The 19,552-nt window shown below is 47.4% G+C and overlaps 1 protein-coding gene across 8 annotated transcripts in view; it reads left to right on the top strand.

Annotated features, from left to right (window-relative positions):
- Positions 1-19,552, top strand: part of ARVCF (ARVCF delta catenin family member) — a 246,142-nt gene that overhangs the window by 216,405 nt on the left and 10,185 nt on the right. For all 8 annotated transcript variants that reach the window (XM_071572446.1, XM_071572447.1, XM_071572445.1 and 5 more), the window contains 6 exons: positions 10,798-10,925; positions 11,859-12,009; positions 13,180-13,372; positions 14,166-14,277; positions 14,847-14,937; positions 16,012-16,065. In XM_071572446.1, coding sequence (XP_071428547.1) covers positions 10,798-10,925; positions 11,859-12,009; positions 13,180-13,372; positions 14,166-14,277; positions 14,847-14,937; positions 16,012-16,065 — 729 coding nt within the window. The remainder of the gene's footprint in view (positions 1-10,797; positions 10,926-11,858; positions 12,010-13,179; positions 13,373-14,165; positions 14,278-14,846; positions 14,938-16,011; positions 16,066-19,552) is intronic.

Raw genomic sequence — 19,552 nt, 5'->3', positions numbered from 1 at the left:
AATTGGCTTCTGAGTTCAGTGTGTGTGAGCCCTGAAAGGTTGGGGGGTTTCTTGAAGTTGTTTTTCCCTTGGCACTGAAGATAGCCCTGAGGCAGGGTGCCAGGGGGAGCAGCTGGCAGGTGCCAGCCCAGTGCAGGGGCTGTCCTGGATCCCGGTCTGGCGCAGCTCCGGGAGCAGCGGCTGCGGATCCAGCCCGGCACTGGCGGGACCCTGCGGGCTCTGCAGCCAGAGCAGGGGCCCTGACAGCAGGAGTGCTCTGCAGTGCAGGCAGAGCAAACCCCTGCAGGCCCACACCCGACAGAGCAATCCTGGTTCTGTAAAGCCCCGAGGGGTGGAGGATTGGGGTTTGCAGTGCAGCACCCCAGTGTGAACAGCAGGGAAGGGCTGACCCCAGGAGGTGGGGGGGTCCTGCCAGCCCCTGGCTCACCACAGGTCTGGTGCAGAGAAGCAGCATCCCTGCAGGTCTGGAGGAGTGTGGCTGCTGCATCCAGGCAAAACGTTGCTCACTTGCTGCAGTCACCCCCAGCCCCCTGTCATGGAGGGAGGGCCCTTGGTGGCACCATACCCAGCCTCATGCCCAGTGCATTTCATACACTCCCTTGGAGACAGGAAGGATGATACTTAGGAGTTCTGAGGAGGTAAGAAAGCCTTTTCTGTGCATTTTCCACCTTTCTTGCATACTTCTGAGAGTGTGTGGATATTTCATCTAAATAGGTATTACCATGTAGGTTTTGCCATGCAGCTCTAGTGTAGTGTTTCTTCCCTTTGTTGTGCTTCTCCATTTGCTGGCATTTTATGACAGAAATTTTATGAAGCTGTTCGGTCTCTAAACATTCTGAATAATGTCAGAGCCTTTAAATAAAATAAATATATTGAAGTGGCATCTGGAGCCAAGGACTAATGCATGATTCCTTTTGCACTGAGCTTTCCTCTGCAAACAGGTTTCTACTGCTGAGCTGGGAGGAAGCTAAAGGCTCGTTAGCTTTCTGGAGTCAGAGCAGCTGATTGGCATCTGGAACTGCAAAGCTGAGTTTTACAGGGGCTTGAGGCCAAAAAAGAGCAATTTGGAACACATGATCCTTGGTTAAACACACACAGAAGACCAGAGGAAAGAAAATGGTAGGCTCAGGCAGCCACAAGTTGAAGGAAGGAGTCCCTTAACAGTGCTGTTGATTTTCAGTGGTGACTCTTGTTCTGAGACATTTTTGTGTTTCGAGGCTCTTGGACTTATTGATAAGATGGTAACAGCAACATATTGTAGTTTATCACTGGACATAACTGTGGTGTAACTTTTTTTATGGGCTTTCCTTCAGGGAATCACTCAGTATCTCTCTTTAATAAACAGATTTTACACACTAAGCTCAGACGTGCTGGTGGTTGGGCTGGGCAATTAGGCATCTGCCCTAGTTATGGCAGTGAAGAGTCTGTCTCAGATCTCAGGTCTCCTCAGCTGTGAGCAGAAAGCAGTGCTGGGCTTTACCAAGCTTTAGCTGGGGGTTGTAAGGAAAACGTTTTTGCTGCTTATGGTTTTCTCAATTTAAGGAAAAGCCCCTGAAAACACACGTGTTCTGACTTGAATACATGAATGCACAGTTGTAAAAACACATTTGTTTATATAATATGAAAAGTAATAATTTTCCTCAAGTTCCCAATCCTCATTAGCTTTCCCAGCCATCTATTTCCTTTGTTCCTTTGGGAAGGCTTAGCTAAATGGAAAAGATTTGAAATATGCTCCAAAAAGCCCTACCAAAGCAGAGAGTAACCACATTCCAAGCTAAAGATTCCTCCATTTAAAACCTTTCCCCATTGAGAAGAAGGGTCCAGTTCCCACCTGCTTGTACCAGGTGAGGCTTTTCTGCAGTGTCAACTCCTGACTGCATCTTTCCAGAGTGGCAATTAGGAACTGGTCTCTGGCAGTGCTGTGGGTTTGAATTATTGTGACATCTCCATGTGTGCAGCTCTGAGGACAGCAAGTTGACACCTTCCTGAGCCTCCTCCACATTTCTACTGGTGTCACTGGCCCCAGTGCCAGGAGCCAGATGAGCCCAGCAGTGTGCTGGTTTCTGCCATGGGTTGTTCAGTCCTTGCAATTGCTTTCTGTGGCTGAAAAGGAGGAGTGACAAAGTAGAGCTGTTTGCTGACTCGAACAGGGAGCCCCCTCGGGGCGTGTGAGCGGTCACCAAGCTCTGCCATCTGGGTCCTTTCAGAGAGGAGAAAGAAAACCAGTCAGTCATGTAATTCTGGACCCTCACACAGACAGAACAGACACATCAGAAGCACCCATGGCCAATAGGAGCAGCAGCACTGAGATCTAAAAGAATAAGCACGGATGTTTGACCTTGGCACTGTTGTTCTGTGATGTAGCAGACAGCATCTGGAAATTCAGGTTTTCCCTCCCAGGGAAACAGAACATGATCAATGCCACGCTTGGTATTGATCTTGTATGCATGGGCCAGATTGCTGTCTGTTTAAGAAGTCCCCAGTGCAGTCCACATCATGACTGTGCCCAGCTCCTTTTGGTGTCAGCTGTCAGAGGTGTGAGCCCAGCCAGGAAGCTGCAGGAAGGGGCTTCCCTGGAGGGAGCAGGCAAGATTGCCCCGTCTGGGAGCATTGCTGCTCTCCTGGCACATGGATCTGCTGTCACTGCCATCACCAGCCTGATAAGGCTAATCAGTCTTTTGTCTTAAAACACTGTAGTGTTTGAGAGAGAAGTCAGGGACAACCAATAGGAGAGACTACCCTGGACACAGCATTTCTGCAGGCAAGAGTGTTCACTCCTAGCTTAGAGTCCCAGGAGCCCCGAACCCTGCAGAGCTGGCAGTGCCACCCTGTGACACCCTGCAGAGCTGGCAGTGCCACTCTGTGACACCCTGCAGAGCTGGCAGTGCCACACTGTGACACCCTGCAGGGCTGGCAGTGCCACCCTGTGACACCCTGCAGAGCTGGCAGTGCCACTCTGTGACACCCTGCAGAGCTGGCAGTGCCACACTGTGACACCCTGCAGAGCTGGCAGTGCCACTCTGTGACACCCTGCATGGCTGGCAGTGCCACACTGTGACACCCTCCAGAGCTGGCAGTGCCACACTGTGACTCATTGCAGGGCTGGCAGTGCCACACTGTGACTCACTGCAGGGCTGGCAGTGCCACACTGTGACACCCTGCAGAGCTGGCAGTGCCACACTGTGACTCACTGCAGAGCTGGCAGTGCCACACTGTGACACCCTCCAGAGCTGGCAGTGCCACACAGTGACACCCTGCATGGCTGGCAGTGCCACTCTGTGACACCCTGCAGGGCTGGCAGTGCCACCCTGTGACACCCTGCATGGCTGGCAGTGCCACACTGTGACACCCTGCATGGCTGGCAGTGCCACACTGTGACACCCTGCAGGGCTGGCAGGACTGACGTAAATGAGTTGCGTATTCCCTTGCCCATGTGAGCCAGGATTTTGCTCCAGGACCCGCTGGCAGATGTTGCAGTGGTGCTGCAGGGCCTGGGCTGTTCTGGGAGCACAAACACCGTGGCAGCTGGTGATGGGAAAAGGGGAACCTGCACTTCCAAACGGATTGTGCTGGATATGTAGCTCACAAAGCAGACTCCCGTGTGTGTTCTGTGGGCATGAGAAGAGGCAGAGATTGTCATCTGGTGTTCGATTGTTAGATACAAATTACAGTTCAAAACAGACTTGCTTTTGGAACATGATTGTCCTGTTCCTTGTAAAAGAAAATGCATTCAGTTATCACTGCAAAGTAAATAAAAATAATTTCGGATTAGAGTAGCTGGTGAGAGAGCAAGTGTTAACATTTCATGTGCTGTGCTGAGTCTCCAAGGTCAGATGCAAGTCTTCAGGGACAGGGGTAAGGGAAGATATTTACATGCACTCTCCATTTTAATCATTCAGCCAAAGGGCTTAATGTTAACTCTGATCCAAAGCATTGTTGCTTGTAACAATGGTGTTTCTTAAAAAAAACCAAACCAAAAACATTGCCAAAGGTGACCTACAAATGCTTAAATGTGCTGCAATTCCCCCACGTGGCTCCTGTCCCTGTGGGTGCGGATGTTTAGCAGCTCTGCCATCCATCCCTGCCCCAGCCCGGCTGCCAGGGATTCCCTGCCCCTCGGGAACAGCCCTGCGGGACAGCACATTCCCCGTTGGAACTGGTGGCTTGGGTAGTGCTCCAGTTATCTGCAGCAACTTGCAGATCCTTATTAAGCATTGGTCCTCCAGAGCCTTTGCTACTGATTAGTGAGGAGAGAAGGCTGTTAACAGAACATCTCTAGTTGCCAGGAGACTTGGCTGCATATGCTTGAAAAAAGACTTTGTATTGGGCAGCCTGTCAAACGCTGTTGGGAGAAACGCTGCCTGCAGGTCCTTCAGAAAGGGAAGACTGTATTAGCTTTAAAATGTGTGCTTACAGGAGGGCTGGAACTCACACAGAAGGTCAAAGTGAGTTGTGTTTAATTGAGCCACCTCTTTGTTGAATTGCATATTCTTTGGATATGAAGTGGAATATAACCAACCTTTTACAAAGTGTGCTCTGTAAGAGAAGGTGCATTGATGACAGCTTGTGGAGCTTGGGAAATGTAAAGAGTAATAGAAACAGCAAAAGACAGTTTGCTTTCCCAGGCATCCTTCTTTCCCCTGCCCTGCCTTGCCCTCCCATTTCCTTGCCTTGCTGCCTTTCTGTGTTCCCTGCAGTCAGCCTGGCTCCCCGTGTTGTTTTCCTGCATACCTCTGCCCTTGGTAGTGCTGGTAACATTCCTGTTCCATCCTTTGGGGTGGGGGGTTTGCTTGCTTCCCTTTTTAACTGGCATGCCATTGCTGCTTTCATTGTGGCTGGGAAGAGTTTACATCATTTTGGAGCTTTTGTGTGACTTAGTAGATTAGTTGGAAAGGTCACACTTTGTGGTGTTCATTTTCTAAATAGAAAAACTCTTCTTAAGCATTCCCCCAAGCCTGATTTGAGTCTCGTGTGTCCCATATTATGCTGGTGGTTCTTTTCAGTACTATTCAAAGGCTGTTTCTGTCTGTCTTCAGAGCTGCTGCTCAGTGGTGGATGCTGCATTCATGATTGAATCTCTGCAGTAAGCTCAGTACCTGTCCTGACTTGTACTGTATCTTGAAGTGAAAGCCACAGGGACTGTTCAGAACTTTCCACCTATTATTTTGCCTTCGTTCAGTGCAGAGTTTGCTGTGGCTCAGCTCTGTGACACTCAGTATTCCGCGTGGCTCTGCCTTCTCCAGCAGCTGTGCCAAGCCCTGGGCTCTCCTGGAGCTGGCTGCCTTCTCACCACTGCTAAGCCTTTCAATTAGAAGAACCTTGCAAGTTTATGTTGGCATTCAAGCTGCTTTGTGCAGCGGGAGCTGAAGCCCCACATACAGATGGCACGGAGCGGATGGATCAGGTTTTTTAGGGATCTGATGACTGTTTTTATAAAAGTAACCGAGTGCCCCAACCCTCCTGTGAGGCTCTTCATGTGGTCTGCTGTAAAACCACCCTGCGGGGTGAGGCGTTCCTGGAGGGGAGGATTGAACTGCTGGGTTGATTTGCTGCTTCCATGTTCTGAAAATATTTCTGTAGCAATTCTGAGCTCTGGTTTACAACTTGCAAACAGGGACCTGCTTGGGCTGTGGTGCAGGTACCAGCCGGCTGTCAGCAGAGGGCAGGAGTCCAAGGGCTGCGGAGCTTCTCTTTCCTGCAGGAGCTAATTGTTCATTTCTTTTACTCACGTGATTCTCTGCCTTTTTTTTTTAATACTTTTTCTTTTGGCTCACAGCTTGCTGGTTGCCGAGGGAGCTGCTTTCTCACTCTGCACGGCCTGTTAGCAGTGACCTTGCTGGGAAGGTGCATTTGGGCTCCTCTCGCTCCATCTGCCGGCGGCTGTCACAGCGCCTGGAGCTGCCCAGCGAGAGCAGGCTGAGCTCCAGTGCTGCCCAGCAAGAGCAGGCTGAGCTCCAGTGCTGCCCAGCCCTCGGGGCTGCGGGCAGGGAGGGCACCTCCTGCTGTAGAGCCATCCCAAAAGGTGTTCTGGTGGTGCTGCACCTTCTCTGTGCTGGGAACCGAAGTGCAGTTAAGTGGGAATCCAGACACTGGTGTGTACCTGCCTGTGCACCCTGAGAGGATGAGAAGCTACCAGGGGGCACTTCAGTGATTTTTATTTTTTTCCCTGGGATTAGAGATTGGTTGGTTTTTTCCTGTGGTGTTCCAGCATCCTTCCAGCTTCATATGAAATTTGCCAGTTGTTTCAAACAGCAACACTGAGTTTTTGTATGGATAGAAAATGAAGCAGCCTGTTCCCACTGCAGCAGGAGAGCTCTCATCTGACCATATACATGTGTGTATAACTGCCCATGCCTGTAGGGGGGTGGTAAATCCTAAATGGAATGGGTGGTGAAGGGGAATAGGTTTGGCAGCCTTGCTCCAAACAGAGTTGTCTGAATTTGGGATAAAGCAGGTGTTTCAGAGATAGGCACCTGGTGCAGTATCTTCTGTTACTGCCAGAATGTAGCTAAGTATAGGCACAGGATCAGCATTGCCAAGATGAAAGCAAATAGTTTTGTGGAGAAGATAATCCAGGAGCTGCTGCATCATTCTCAGCACAGGGACTGAGGGTGGAAGGGATGGAGATGGCTAATCAGCCCCAGCTAATTCCTCAGGTGTTTTCCATGCAGGAGTGAAATTGCTGTCTGTGCTGTCACTGCTCTGTGGGCAAATAAAGGATAATCCACATGCCACCTCCTGGTAGTGTGAACTTCACACAGAACTAATCCATTTGCCAATTTTGAGCAACTCTGCTGCAAAGAAGCTCATCTTCCTTTCCTCAGAAGGATGAAGCTGAGGTGTGTTGGTGGAGATGAGTGTGCTGTGGAGGATGTTCCTGTGACACATCTGTGCTGCTCTCTGGGGACACTCAGACACCGTGACGTGCCTGACGCTCCCAGGGACATCAGAGTTCCAGGCATGTCTCTGGTTCTCTAAAAGGCAAAAGGAACTTGTTTACTTTGCTTTCTGCAATGAAAAAAAAGCAATAAATGACTTATCTATGTGCTCTTCCAGGAGGAAACAGCGTAGATTGCAACTCAGCACAAAGACATAAGGGATGGAAAAGTTTCATTTATTCCAGGAAAATTATCTTTTTAAGGACAGTGCTGAATCTGGGCTATAATTAAAACAGCTTTTTAAAGACCAAGAAAAACAGTGGATGTTGTTCTCGTTTGATGTATTATCTATCACTAATGACCCTCTTTCCTCATTTCCATTAAAAAAATGGATATAAGCAGTTAGCTGTGTATTGCCTAAAAGTAGCATTACCTGAAAAAATAATTAAGATGATCTTGAAATTAAGGAAATCAGTTTTGAAGAGAAGCAGGTGCTTAATGGAGGTGAGACCAGCTGTGCTTCCAGGAACGTGCTTGAAGCGCCTCATGGAAAAATGTTTGAGGCCTCCACGCAACACTGGAAGGAAATTTATAATAATTCAGACAAATTGCATCCTAGAAATAGCAGAGCTGGATTCATTAGGACAGGAGGCAGATGGAGAAAATATAAAACTTGTTTGTTTCTTTTTAAGGCACTGTAATGCTTATGAGAAGTGTCAGGTTGCTATCAATGAGGGGAAGCCCTCAGTGCAGCAGTACCTTGCTCGTTATTGGGTTCTCATCCTTGCTAATGAGCAGGATCCATGAGGGGCATTCTTAATGCTGGGCTTTAGCAAATCCTGCTGCCTTTCTCTGCCTCACCCAGGCTGGCAGAGGGGCTGCAGTGCTGGGGATGCAGCAGTGAGGGGAGCAGGGGAGGCAGGAGGGAGGACAGAGTTTCCTCTATGGTGTGTAGCACTTGGTAACTCTGTTTAAAACTGATGCCAGTAGGGCAGAGGCATAATATGGTTGGAAAGGTGGGATGTGTGGAAAGGTGGGAATCATCCACCAGCTGGCAGAGGAGCTGTGCCCCAAAGCAGGAGTGTACTGGTAGTTGGTAGAGCAAGTGCTGTGTATTACTGAGGAGAGAAGGTGAGGACGTTTTTGAGATGCTCTCACAGTAGTAAGTAGGAAAAAGGAGAGGCTTTCATGCATGGAGAGAGGTAATGACAGAGAGCGGGCGGGGAGGTGCGTGACAGGAATGCAGCTGTGTCTGCAGGAGGGGAGCAGAGGGGAGAGGGTGGGAGCATCTTGGTGTTCACACACAGGGAGGTGCTGGAGAAGGAAGAGTGTCCAGCCAAAAAGGAATGTACAGACTGGCAGAAAGGGCACAGCACAGACTGCATTTAAACAACAGCACAGGGTGAGTGTGTGGGGCTGTTTCCAGGCATGCTGAAATTGTAAGTGAGCACTTTAAAAACAGAAGACTGACTGAACAATTGCATCTTGTTGAACCACAGGCAAGTCTGAGCTCAGATACAGAAGCAGCCAATGTTCTGTATGAATATTATCTGTTAATGAACCTGCCTTCTCATCTCTTTTGCTGATCTGATTTACATTTCAGCAAAGCTTCCTTAAAAGATAACACAGAGTCAAAATTCCAGTAGGCTATCCTAAGAGATTTTTAAGTATTACTGTTCAGGAAGGGAATACTGTGTGCTTATCAGCAGTGCTTTTTCTTGAGGAGTTCTTAGATTGCCAATTCACCTTGTGAAGTGGCAGGGGAAAAAGGTGATATGAAGGTTGTATTGGAGTCAGATAATCACAGACTTATTCGAGGAATGGAGAAAAGCCATTCTCATGCTTCGTGGATTAAGTAACAGCAGTTTTTCCTCAGCATTCAATACAGAGGGCAGTGATCCCAGTGCAAGGAGAGGACACTGGAGAAGAGCAAAGTCAGTGGTATGGATTGGCAGGATGCCTTTGGGGGTTGCCATCTGTTGGAGCTTGCACATATCTGGAGGGTGTCACGTGCAGTGCACAAGTGGTGGCATTGGAAGCAGTCCCAGACATGGAGCAGGTTCCTGTCCAGTCACTGGAGAAGGGTGCAGGGCTGGGCTGGGTGTGAGAGCCTGGGCACAGAAAGGAGGAGCCAGCACGTGGGAGCTTGTGGATCCTCGTGCACAGATCAGTTCTGGAATGGAGCAAAGAAACCCTTGGTTTATTAAGTGTGTTTTCTTCCTTTCAACAGGATAAGTACCCCCTGTAAGCCCAGGGGTTAACACAGCCTGTGTTTGTGGGTGTTACACAGGGTGTAAACTGCTGAGTTCTGAGGTCTTGCCTCAGCCCCACAGCAGCAATTAGTGTGAGGAGTACAGAGAAAGAGATTTAAAATCAAGGCTTTAATTTCAGAAAGCCTTTGCCAACAGAGAATTTTAGGAAGAAAGAAAAATTATACAATATCCACAAGATAGGATAGCATTGCTTGTTTTTCTTGCTTGTAGGTTTGATCTGAGATGTGTAAAATGTGATAATCTGGGGTATGTGCTGAAAAATATGTATATGAGAGATGGGTGATTTTGAAGAGAACGTACTGAAGAGAGGAAGTGATTTGTGTTTGTAGGTTCCCTGTCTTGCTAGTGGAAAACTTGCTTTGAATTATGCTACACTTAGGACAGCATCTGATTAGTTGAAAAACATCCTTTTCATGTGTACAAATAATAATCAAAAAATTCTGTTGCTCAAATCAAGCTTCAGATTCCCTCCTTACCCAAGTTCCTCCACACCTTTATGCTTTCTTTGATGTCATGTTTTCCTTGCAGCCCTTTCCTGGGTACTGCCTGCTGAACCTGTGAGCACAAACACCTGAAAAGCCACCAGACCAACTACAGTGACTGCAGATGAATCTGTGCTGACCAGAGTTGCTTGTGCCTTCCTGCAGTCACCAAAATACTTCAGGGGGTTTAGTTTTTTGTTCATGTACTCTGAACAGCACCGAGATGGTGTGTGTGGCCAGTCCTTCAACTGCATGCTTGGCATGCTCTGCTCTCTCTGATGCAGCGTCTCATGCCACACTGGGTGCAGAGAGGTGGATAAAAATTGCTTCCAATTATGCAGCAACTTGGAATGATGAAGTTCTTGCCTAAGATCCTGTTCTTAATGCGGGTAGATGGATAAATCCTAATCCTCTGGGATGAGGAAGTCAGGACACGGGTGCTGCTGTCAGTTACTCAGCATCACAAAAGGAAATCCGTGGCAGAGCTGGGAATAGTTCTCATTCCTGTGGTGCTTCAGGGCAAAGCTGATACAGTGACTCTGGGGCATGTGGTCAGCAGGTGTGTCTGTCACAGTCTCCCACTGTGGTTCAGTGCCCACGGATTTCTTTATGGAATATCTGAACTGGAATTCTCCTTGCCCCTCCCAGCTGGGGGTTCCAATCACTTGGACATCTTCCTTCTCTTGTCCCCAGGTGTGTGGAGGGGTGGCTGATACGATGGTTTAGCTTGTTCTCCTTGGCCCTGCTGTTTGTGTCACTAAAGGTAGTGAGGTAGATTTGAAAACAGGAGTTCAGGGTGAATTTGCAGCCCAGTCTAGAGATGCAGTAAGAATTGTAGTAGGCAGAAATTGTCTTGTCACCTTGTCATTACATGCATGCCAGGCAGTACAGAGATAGCACAGATTTCAGAAGGAACTGTCAGCCTGAAGACAAGCAAAGGGCCCTTCAGCCCATGTGAACATTCTCTGCAGGAGTTGCCATCTCCATCATTTATACAGTTGTGGACAGAATGTCCTGGACGTGGCAGGAGCCCTTCTTTCTGTGGTGTAGCAGCTTTCTCTTGGCTGTTCTCTTATGTGATTAAATAATAAAGTATGTTATGTTTATTCATACATTGTCTTCTCTGCTTCTCTTGCTTCTGTTCTCCTCTTCCCCCACCTGCAGGCTTTGAATTACTGTACCAGCCAGATGTGGTCAGACTGTACCTCTCCATCCTCACTGAAAGTCAGAACTTCAACACTCTGGAAGCTGCAGCAGGAGCTTTGCAGAATCTTAGTGCTGGCAACTGGATGGTGAGTGCAGTCCCCTCTTCAGTCTCTTCTGTTTCCTTTCTGTAAGTGAAGAACAAAGTGATGTCCCTTTATAAGTGCACTGTTACTTTTTGCATTTGCATCTCCTTTAAAAAAGAAGGAGGTGGGAATGCTGAAGGATTTATTTCCATTTGCTCACTGAAGATGTTTTGCATCTTCTGGACAGATGATGTTTGTGTAGTGGAGTGTCACTGAGCTCATGACAATTTAACCATGAGCAAATTTCATTACTTAAAGCACTTAGCCTTTGCTTTGTCCATTCTGAAAAGCCTGGTGTTAGATAATTAAGTGCCCTGAATAGTTCATTCGTTGGATTGTCAGATTGTTTAGGAAACTGCACTCCACGGTGCCCTTTGGTGCCCTCTCTGGAGCATCCCCAGCACTGATCAGGCAGTTCTCTCAAAGGTGCACCTGACCATTTCTAGAACCACGTGGCAAAGGGAGACTGATCAGCAGCCTGAGGGCCAGCAGGGTGATGTTTCACAGCTGTCTTGAACACAGCTTAGTTTGAAATCAATCATGAAACAGAATAAAAGCATGAAATTGGAGAGGAGGACGATAACAGATGCTTTAGATGCTTTACTGTTTCTTCCAAATGACCTCTTATTTTTTTTAACTAATCCAGAGGGATGTGTTTTCACACTGAGGTGGGTACAGAACAGATGCTGGTGGTGACCCTCCTGTTTGTGTCCTCTTTCCCCAGCAGCTTGCTTAGCTGGAGGATGAACTTCTGCATCCTTCCTTTCTTGGTGCTTGATGAACTTGAATGATGGGTTGAGACAGCACAATCCATCAACACGCACAGCCTAACTAGTCTTTGCAGGGAGAAAAGAATTAACAGCCCTGAAAGAAATGCCAGGGGCACGAACTCACAGTACTTTGTGTTGTTTCTTTTCCCTCGTGTGTCCCCACCAGTGGTCCACCTACATCCGTGCGACGGTGCGGAAGGAGAGGGGTTTGCCGGTGCTGGTGGAGCTGCTCCAGTCCGACTCGGACAAGGTGGTGAGGGCTGTGTCCATCGCCCTGAGGAACCTCTCCATGGATCGTCGCAATAAAGACCTGATAGGTATGCTCTGAACTCCTCTAACCAGGCTGGGATCTGGGGACCTTGAGAGACCTCACCCTTTCAGTCCCCTGTGCTGTGGATTCGCTCTGTGCAGTTTCCATCTGCGCTGTCTGGGATTACCCCGTAACCACCGAGCTGGGGCTGTCAGCTCAGAAGGCACTTCCAGCCCACTCACACACGCTGTGGTTTGAGGGAAATTTCTGGCTTGGGAGTGAAATCAGATGTAGATTTTTGCAGAAGTTGTGTGTAGGTGTGCAGAGGAATTGGGTGTGTTAAGAGGTTTCCTGTCTCTTCCCTGGCTCTGGCTGACGTGGGACTTGTGCTCCTGGTCACACGTGGTGGTCACAGATGCAATGGGAGTCTGGCCCATGGCACATTGAGCAGACCTGGGGCAGGGCAGGGGGCTCCAAAGCTGTACCTTTGGGGTTTTGGCTTCCTCCTTCCCTTCCCATTCTTTTGTGTGGAGTTACTTGCAGAAGCTGGACACCAATCAACTTAATAATCTTTAAATTAGCATTTAGCAGTTCCTTGTCAGGCCAGGAAATACTGGTCACATGTTCAGGGCCATCATGAAGTTGATACTAGGAAATACCAAGGTAGGATTCTCTTTTTAATAGTTCAGAGGTGTAGGCTGGCAGATGGTGCAGACGGACACCTGGGAGTGCTGGAGTCCAGACTCCCTGTTTTCTCTCCAGTGCTGTACATGGAGAAGGCACCCAGGGGGAAACCCTCCTGCCTTGGCTGGGGGAGGTTAATGAATGCATGGCTGCACTCCTTGCCCCAGAAGGCCTGTTACAAGGCCAAGGTGAGGAAGCCACGTGTGTGTGTTAGCATGAATTCGTGGCATTAGCAGCAGCTACTGGATGCTTTTTGTGCCTCAGGCTTTGCAAAATATGATAGATGCTGCCTGTAAAGTTCTCAGTAAAGACTGATTTTTTTTTCCCTCTCAATACCTTTTAGCATTTATGATGAAAGACTTTATCTTGGGTATCAACTCTCAATCACCATGAAATAATGAATGGTAAATACCCTGTGAAGTTGCAGTCTTGAGGTTCAAAACACATGCAAAGTTATTCTTGACATGGCAAGTGCCCTTGAGTTTTATCATTCAGGATGGGAAGCTGAATTGATTATTAGGGCTGCCTGATGGTATTTCTTCCCCCTCTCTAGGTAGTTATGCCATGGGTGAGCTGGTAAGAAATTTGCCCAGCAGGCAGCAGAGATCTGCAAAGAATCTGGAAGAGGATACAGTGGTTGCAGTGCTCAACACCATCCATGAAATCATCACTGACAGCTCAGAAAATGCGAGGTCTCTGATCCAGACCCAGGGCATCCAGAAGCTGGTGGCTATCAGCAAGTCAAGGTAAGGGACAGTGGAAAGCAAAATGCATAAGAAGTCCCTGCAAACATGAAAATGTTGCCATGAACAGCAGCGTTTGGGTTGGGGAGCATTGGAGCATCCTGAGCTTCCAGAGCTTGGATTTCAGCAGTCAATACATGCAAAGTGAAAACAGCCAGCACCTTCAATAGGTTCACTTGCTGAAAGTTAGTCAAGTAGTGCCTTCAGAGTCATGTTCTGACATGCTCTCTTCTTGTCAGAGACATGCCAGTGCCACTGACACACATTGCAGTCAGCATGTGCAGTGCACTCGTGGCCTTTGCTTTTAGGGTGGGAGGCCTCGTGTCTGTGCCACTGCTGAAATCTGCTTCTTTCAGGTAAAATGGTTAATTGTGTGTATGGCAGCCAGTTGGATGTTGTAGGTGTGCTTTCTGCAGACCATGGGGAGAGTAACTGAAAAAGTTTGAAAAGTGGCCTAGAACTCTCTTTTTTGTTTGAGTTGTTTGGTTTTTTCCTGAATAAATCCAGGCAGGATGAATCTGGTTTTTGTTGATGACACCTGCAAGACAAAAGGGTCATGCTGGTCTAGGTGCTTGTCCAGCAATACATGTGAAAACCCAGAAATGTGCCCAGTTTACAACTCCCTGATTTCTGTTTTTGTCAGCAAATGCCTACAGGTATGAAGAAGTCACTGATGATTTCACATACACCCCATAACTTACAGTTCAAATAATAGCTCTGTGGAGTTCTAGATGTCAACATATGAATACTCTGATGTTACTTCATACTTAAGCTCTGCTTTTATCTTGCACATCAGCCAGTCCTCCAGAGAAACAAAAGCAGCATCTCACATTCTTCAGATGATCTGGAGCTACAAAGAGCTACGAAATGCCCTTCAGAAGGATGGGTGGAACAAGTCACACTTTCAGGTAAAGGTGCTGGATCTTAGATTAGTATTGGAAGTGCCTGAGTGGAAGGTGTCCTGATTTAGTCTAATATTGCAGTGTGACAGACTGCAGGCCTCACTTGTGTTCCTGTGGGTGGTGGCACAAGGGACTGTATTGTGTCAGTCACACCATCGTGGCTCTGCTTTTCTGTGCTCTGGGAAATGCAGCTCTGCAGGCCTGGGAAGTTTGTCCCTTACAGGCCAAATGTCCCAGCTTCACTGGAGGAAGAATTAGCATGTCTTGCCTTAGTTGTGTCTCATTTGAAACATTCCCACAGCAGCACAGGGCTGTGCTTGACCTGCAGCCTCCTCATCTGCCCTTGTGGAAAGGTGTTGCTCCTTTCTCAGAGCAGCAATGATGCCATTTAGGTAACAGGAAGAAAATTCCACCAGCAAATCTGTGTGAAAATAGAAAAATGCTCCCGTGCCATATTAGCAACAGAAGGGGAGTGTAGCAGCGTTGCATCATCTCTCTCCATCCTGGTTTTTTGTTTATGTTCTTGTTTAATTTCCCTGAATAGCAGTTTCATGTTTCTGTGGGGTTTGTTGTAGTCTGTCTCTGCAGCTCCAAAGGGTTCCAAAGGCACTGCTGGCAGGGCTGGCTATGACGACAGCACTTTGCCTCTGGTGGATAAAAGTCAAGGTCAGTTCTGCTCTGTGTCACTTGCCTACAGTGCTTTGCTTACTTGTTTTCTGCATTTGCTACAACTCTGTCACAGCATGAGGGTGTGGGAATGCACTATTGCTGTTGTGATTTCTACCTCATAGTCCCAAAATGGTCCTTCCTTATTGCCTGGATTTGGAGACTGTTCCTTCCCTTATGAAATTACACTGCTGATCCTGTTTTCTCAACTTGTGTGCAGCATTATCAGTTAAATCTTCCTGGGAATGGGCTTGACCTTAACCCCTTCTCAGTACTGGAGTTTTGTCCTTTCTAAAGAATTGTGCCTGTTTTGGCAGAGCTGCTTTCTCTGCTGGACAGGGGTTTTTAAGAGAGATGAGTTTATCCAAGGTCCAGCTGAAGCTGTCTGAGTGTTTTCATGAGGCACAGCCACACCAGCACTGGTGTGGCTCCAGCTTTGATTTCACTGTGCTTTCTCTGCCCCTGAGCCTGGGTCTGCTTTGTAACAGCAGGGGGGTTTCGTGGTGCTGCACTTTATTTGGTTTAAGTGCAGGTTATGCAGAAAGGAGAGCCCACACTGTCCTCCTGTTTGCACCTTCCCTGCCTTTGGTCAGACCTGGCAGATTATGTAGAGAGAGGGTGATTTGGGTCAGTTTGCTGATGTGACAAGAACTGCTTGTTTTCTTTGTGGATTAGCTTTCTGTTGGCTCAGCAGGCTGGTGGATTGGATTCTGTGCTGTGAGAAGCTGCACCCTTATTTACTTTCTCTGCCTATTCTGGAGAGACCAGAGAGAAGCTTGTTATTAGTGGTGGGTAGTCCAGAGCAGAGTTGTGGTTTCTGTTGTCACTTGGAGAGAGAGAGTTCTGCATTACAGTGTTAAAGCAGAAAACATGAGGATCACATGTGCTCTCTGGAGAACTTCAGTCCAGCTTCCCTTTCTGAATGGACAACAGTTGAAGAGTTGGAGATTTTTTTACATTAATCTGTACATTCAGTTCTTTATGGACCTCTCTGGTTCTGTGACAGATTTAAAAATAGCAGGTTTTGAGAAAAGCAAATGTAACTGAGGTGGTTTCAATGCTTCTGTTTTACAGATAATGAGAAGTCTGGGAGTCGTGATATGATACCTATGGATGAACTTGGCCCAGGTAAATACAGTCATAGATCAAACTCTCTGTCTGTTCCAATAGAGCACACTGTCACTCACAGGAAAGTTCAGCTGTTTCTCTAGGAGATATTATTTCAGATGGATAAAGCTGACATTTAAAAACAGACCATTACCTCACAAAAGATTGCTCGTTGTCTTTTTCTCCTGTCTTTTGTTTCTTTATGAACATGTGGGGTGTAACACCCATTTCTCCACTACTTTATGCATATATTGGAGACCCACCAACCCAGCTTTCCTTCCAGTCTTTGGCCCTTGAGGCAGCTGCATTCCCTGTTGTGGATCTGCAAGTCTGGGGATTCATAAAGGAAAAAAAGGGTTGAAAAGTTGCTTCACTGTATTGCTTGTGCTTAAATCTGTTGTGCCTTTGTTTCTGTAGGTCCTACCAAAAATAAGTCAGTAGGTGTGATACTCCTGCCTCCACTTTTCATTTCCCTGCACCAGGCTCAGCCTGAGAGCAGCCACTGACTCAGAGTGATGTGCTGTGAGATGGACAAGCTCTGTAGTGTAACACTTGTAGAGGGTTTTTTCTTTACCAAGGTAGATGAAGGTTCTGTTTGTTCTCTTGATAATTTGCTTTACTTCCTCCAATCGAATTTAGTTTTATTTAAATATACCTCTACTAATGCCTCCAGATCAAACAGTTTGATATGCTGCTATTTGTGATTGTAGCTCAATAAAATAGGAAGTCAGGACCAAGCTGAAAGCCAAGCATGTTCAGAAAGTAAAATAACAGGTATATATTACCTTTTGTATTCTTAGAAAAATGAGCTGCCACCTGCCATGACTCAACTGTCCGTTTGAATTTTGCCTGAGGGAACAGTGAAACATTTGTTCTCACAATGGAAGAAAAGAAGCTGAGGGAGGATTGCCTGGCAGGGTGGCTGTGCTGGTGCTGCAGGATGGGCAGTGCCAGGTGCTTGTGCTCTCACTATTAATTGGTGCCTGATGCTTTCAGGAGTTCTGGTGCAGCTCTGAGTACAAAACTGAATGCACAGTAACAGCATCAGGCACATTCTTGGGGCCATTCAATCATTTTATCACCTTTAGAAGACAAAATCTGTCAGGTTTTGCTGACCTCAGCCCTTGAGTGTCTGTATAAAGTTCATGCTATTTCAGAAGTCAGCTGAGAAGAGACTAAATCAATTTATCCAGTTTACTGTCCTTAATTCCAGGCTCCTGAAATAGCCACTTAATATTTAATCTCTTTCCTTCAGGTTCTTCCAAATGCTTAGTGTTTTTTGTCTAATGGGCATACGAACATAGGGAGCTGCTCCAGACTATATTTTCTGATTTTAACCTCATTGTGGACTGTTTTATTCTGAAGTTTTCTTCTTTTTGCACTCTGGAGTGCACTGACAGAACATCACTGTGCAGTCCTCTTAGTCAGTAGCAGTTTGGTTATATCCCCACCTACTGCACACCAGAGCCTCCAGGAGAGACCAGCCTCTCTCATGTTTGCAAAGAAAATGCATCACAGAGTACCACAGACATTTTCCTGTTAATCCTTTTATTGATTTTGCAGAAACTCCTATGCTGTGGTTTAGTTGTGGATTTTTAGCTTGTCTTCCTCTCTTTCTAATTCCACTTGCTCTAAGACCTTTCTGCTCTATGATCACTGTCTGTTAGAGAATTCTCCTCTCTCTCCAGCTCTGTGTTGGCCATTTCATTTCCTTCAGCTGCTTCCAAGTTGCCCAGTTGTCTCTCTGCTGTACTGCTTTGTACTGAACTGGAATTGTCTCCAGCATGTTCGAGTGGGCCAGTGCAGAATTCCATGGATTTCTGTGCCACCCTCACGTTGGAGGTGCCCATCCCTCAGCCAGGGCCTTCCAGCCCGATGTTCCTCCTGCTCCCTGCAGGTTCCAGAACATCACCATCTGTCTGTCACCTCTTCCTTTCAGGGTTTGGCTGTCCTGGTGCCTGGGCCTTTACTGTTAACCCATGTTGGCTCTTTTTCAAGATCACAGAAAGAAAATTGCTGTTGGTGTCTGAGCTTGTTTGTTGATGCTGTGGGGGTCACCCTTCTCCACAGAGGAAATTGTTCACTATCAGTGTGGCAAGGGAGGCAGAGAGAGACATTCCCCATGGGTACCTGGCCAGTCAGATTCCTGTTGTCTGGCCTGGCTAGAGGGAGGATGTCCTGGGAGGTGGAGGAATGCAGGTACTGGGAATTCCCACGGGATGCACAGCTCTGCCAGGCGTTCCCAGCCCCGGGCAAGGGGCTCTGCCCCAGCAGAGTGGGGGTCTCAGTGTGTCCCAGTGCTGCCTGGGGGCAGCTGTGCCCCCCAGCTCTCTGCAGAGGCAGCACAGCTCTGATCTCCAGGCTCTGCCAAGGCTGTGAGTTCCCTAAACTGTGTCAGGGCCTCACCTCACAGTCACTGAGACAGGAGCACCTGGGAGCTGAAACAGTTCAGAGCAGACACACACAGTTCAGAGCAGACACACACAGTTCAGCCACCCTTGTTCTCCATGCCCATCCTCAGGCATGACTTTCCCTTTCTCCTTCTCCTCCAGAGGTTTGATCTTTCCAAGCTGAGCTGTGTAAGGGCACAGATGGACTGACACTGGCAGGTGTTTATTTGGTGCTGTAATTCATTACAACATAAAAATGTTGCTGCAGAGTGAAATGGGAGGAAGTGAAGCAAATAGAGAAGACAAAAAGCAGAAAGTTGAGAGAGAGGAGTAAACAAGCCAAGAGTGGGACATTCCTCTATTGGCCAGTGTAACTTCTGTCTCCACATATGACTCTAGAGACTCAGAATAATGCACTTATACCTTGAAGCAGCCTCTGTGTAGACCTTCCTTGTGCCACAGAAACAGTTCATTCTGGTCACTCCTTAGAACGAATGTGAGACGTGGGAGCAGTTGTGTTCCTCATTTCTTTGCAGAGCTGTGCTCCTCTGGGCACTGAGGTGTTACTTCTCTGATGCATCTCCTTGAGCATATTTCTCATTTTATCAGATCAAATCATGAACTTCCTATCTCTGCTGCAGCTTATCTTGACAGAGTCTTAGCACAGGGTGTGGATTTTGGAAACACAACCCACTCGTGCTGATGTGCTTGCAGACCACACAGCAGGAGAATGAATTCCAAACTACGTTGGGACTTGGAGAGGAAGAGCAAAGCTCTTGACCACTCTTTGTTGTTAAATTACTGCCACTGTGCAAAAGCTTCATCTTCCTTTTGCTGCTGTGTCCTGGCTAAGCATGGGGGGTTCACTTTTTAGTAGTATTAAAGATCTGTTGTGCTTTTAATTTCTTGTGATTAGAGTCTTCACTAATGACCTTTCTCCCTGGGAAGTATCACAGCTGACATCCTTCACTGAGTGGCTGTTGCTTTCTGGGGGGAGGTTAAATGCTCCTTTGTATCTTGGCAATTCCTTTGTGGATCACCCATGATGATGGCACTACAAAAATGCAAAGTGATCCATTACATCCTTGCGGGTATAATTAACATTAGATTGTGAAAAG

The sequence above is a fragment of the Pithys albifrons genome, chromosome 17, assembly GCF_047495875.1.
Source record: "Pithys albifrons albifrons isolate INPA30051 chromosome 17, PitAlb_v1, whole genome shotgun sequence".
Lineage (NCBI taxonomy): Eukaryota > Metazoa > Chordata > Aves > Passeriformes > Thamnophilidae > Pithys > Pithys albifrons.
This window is presented reverse-complemented; position numbering and strand designations above follow the sequence as displayed.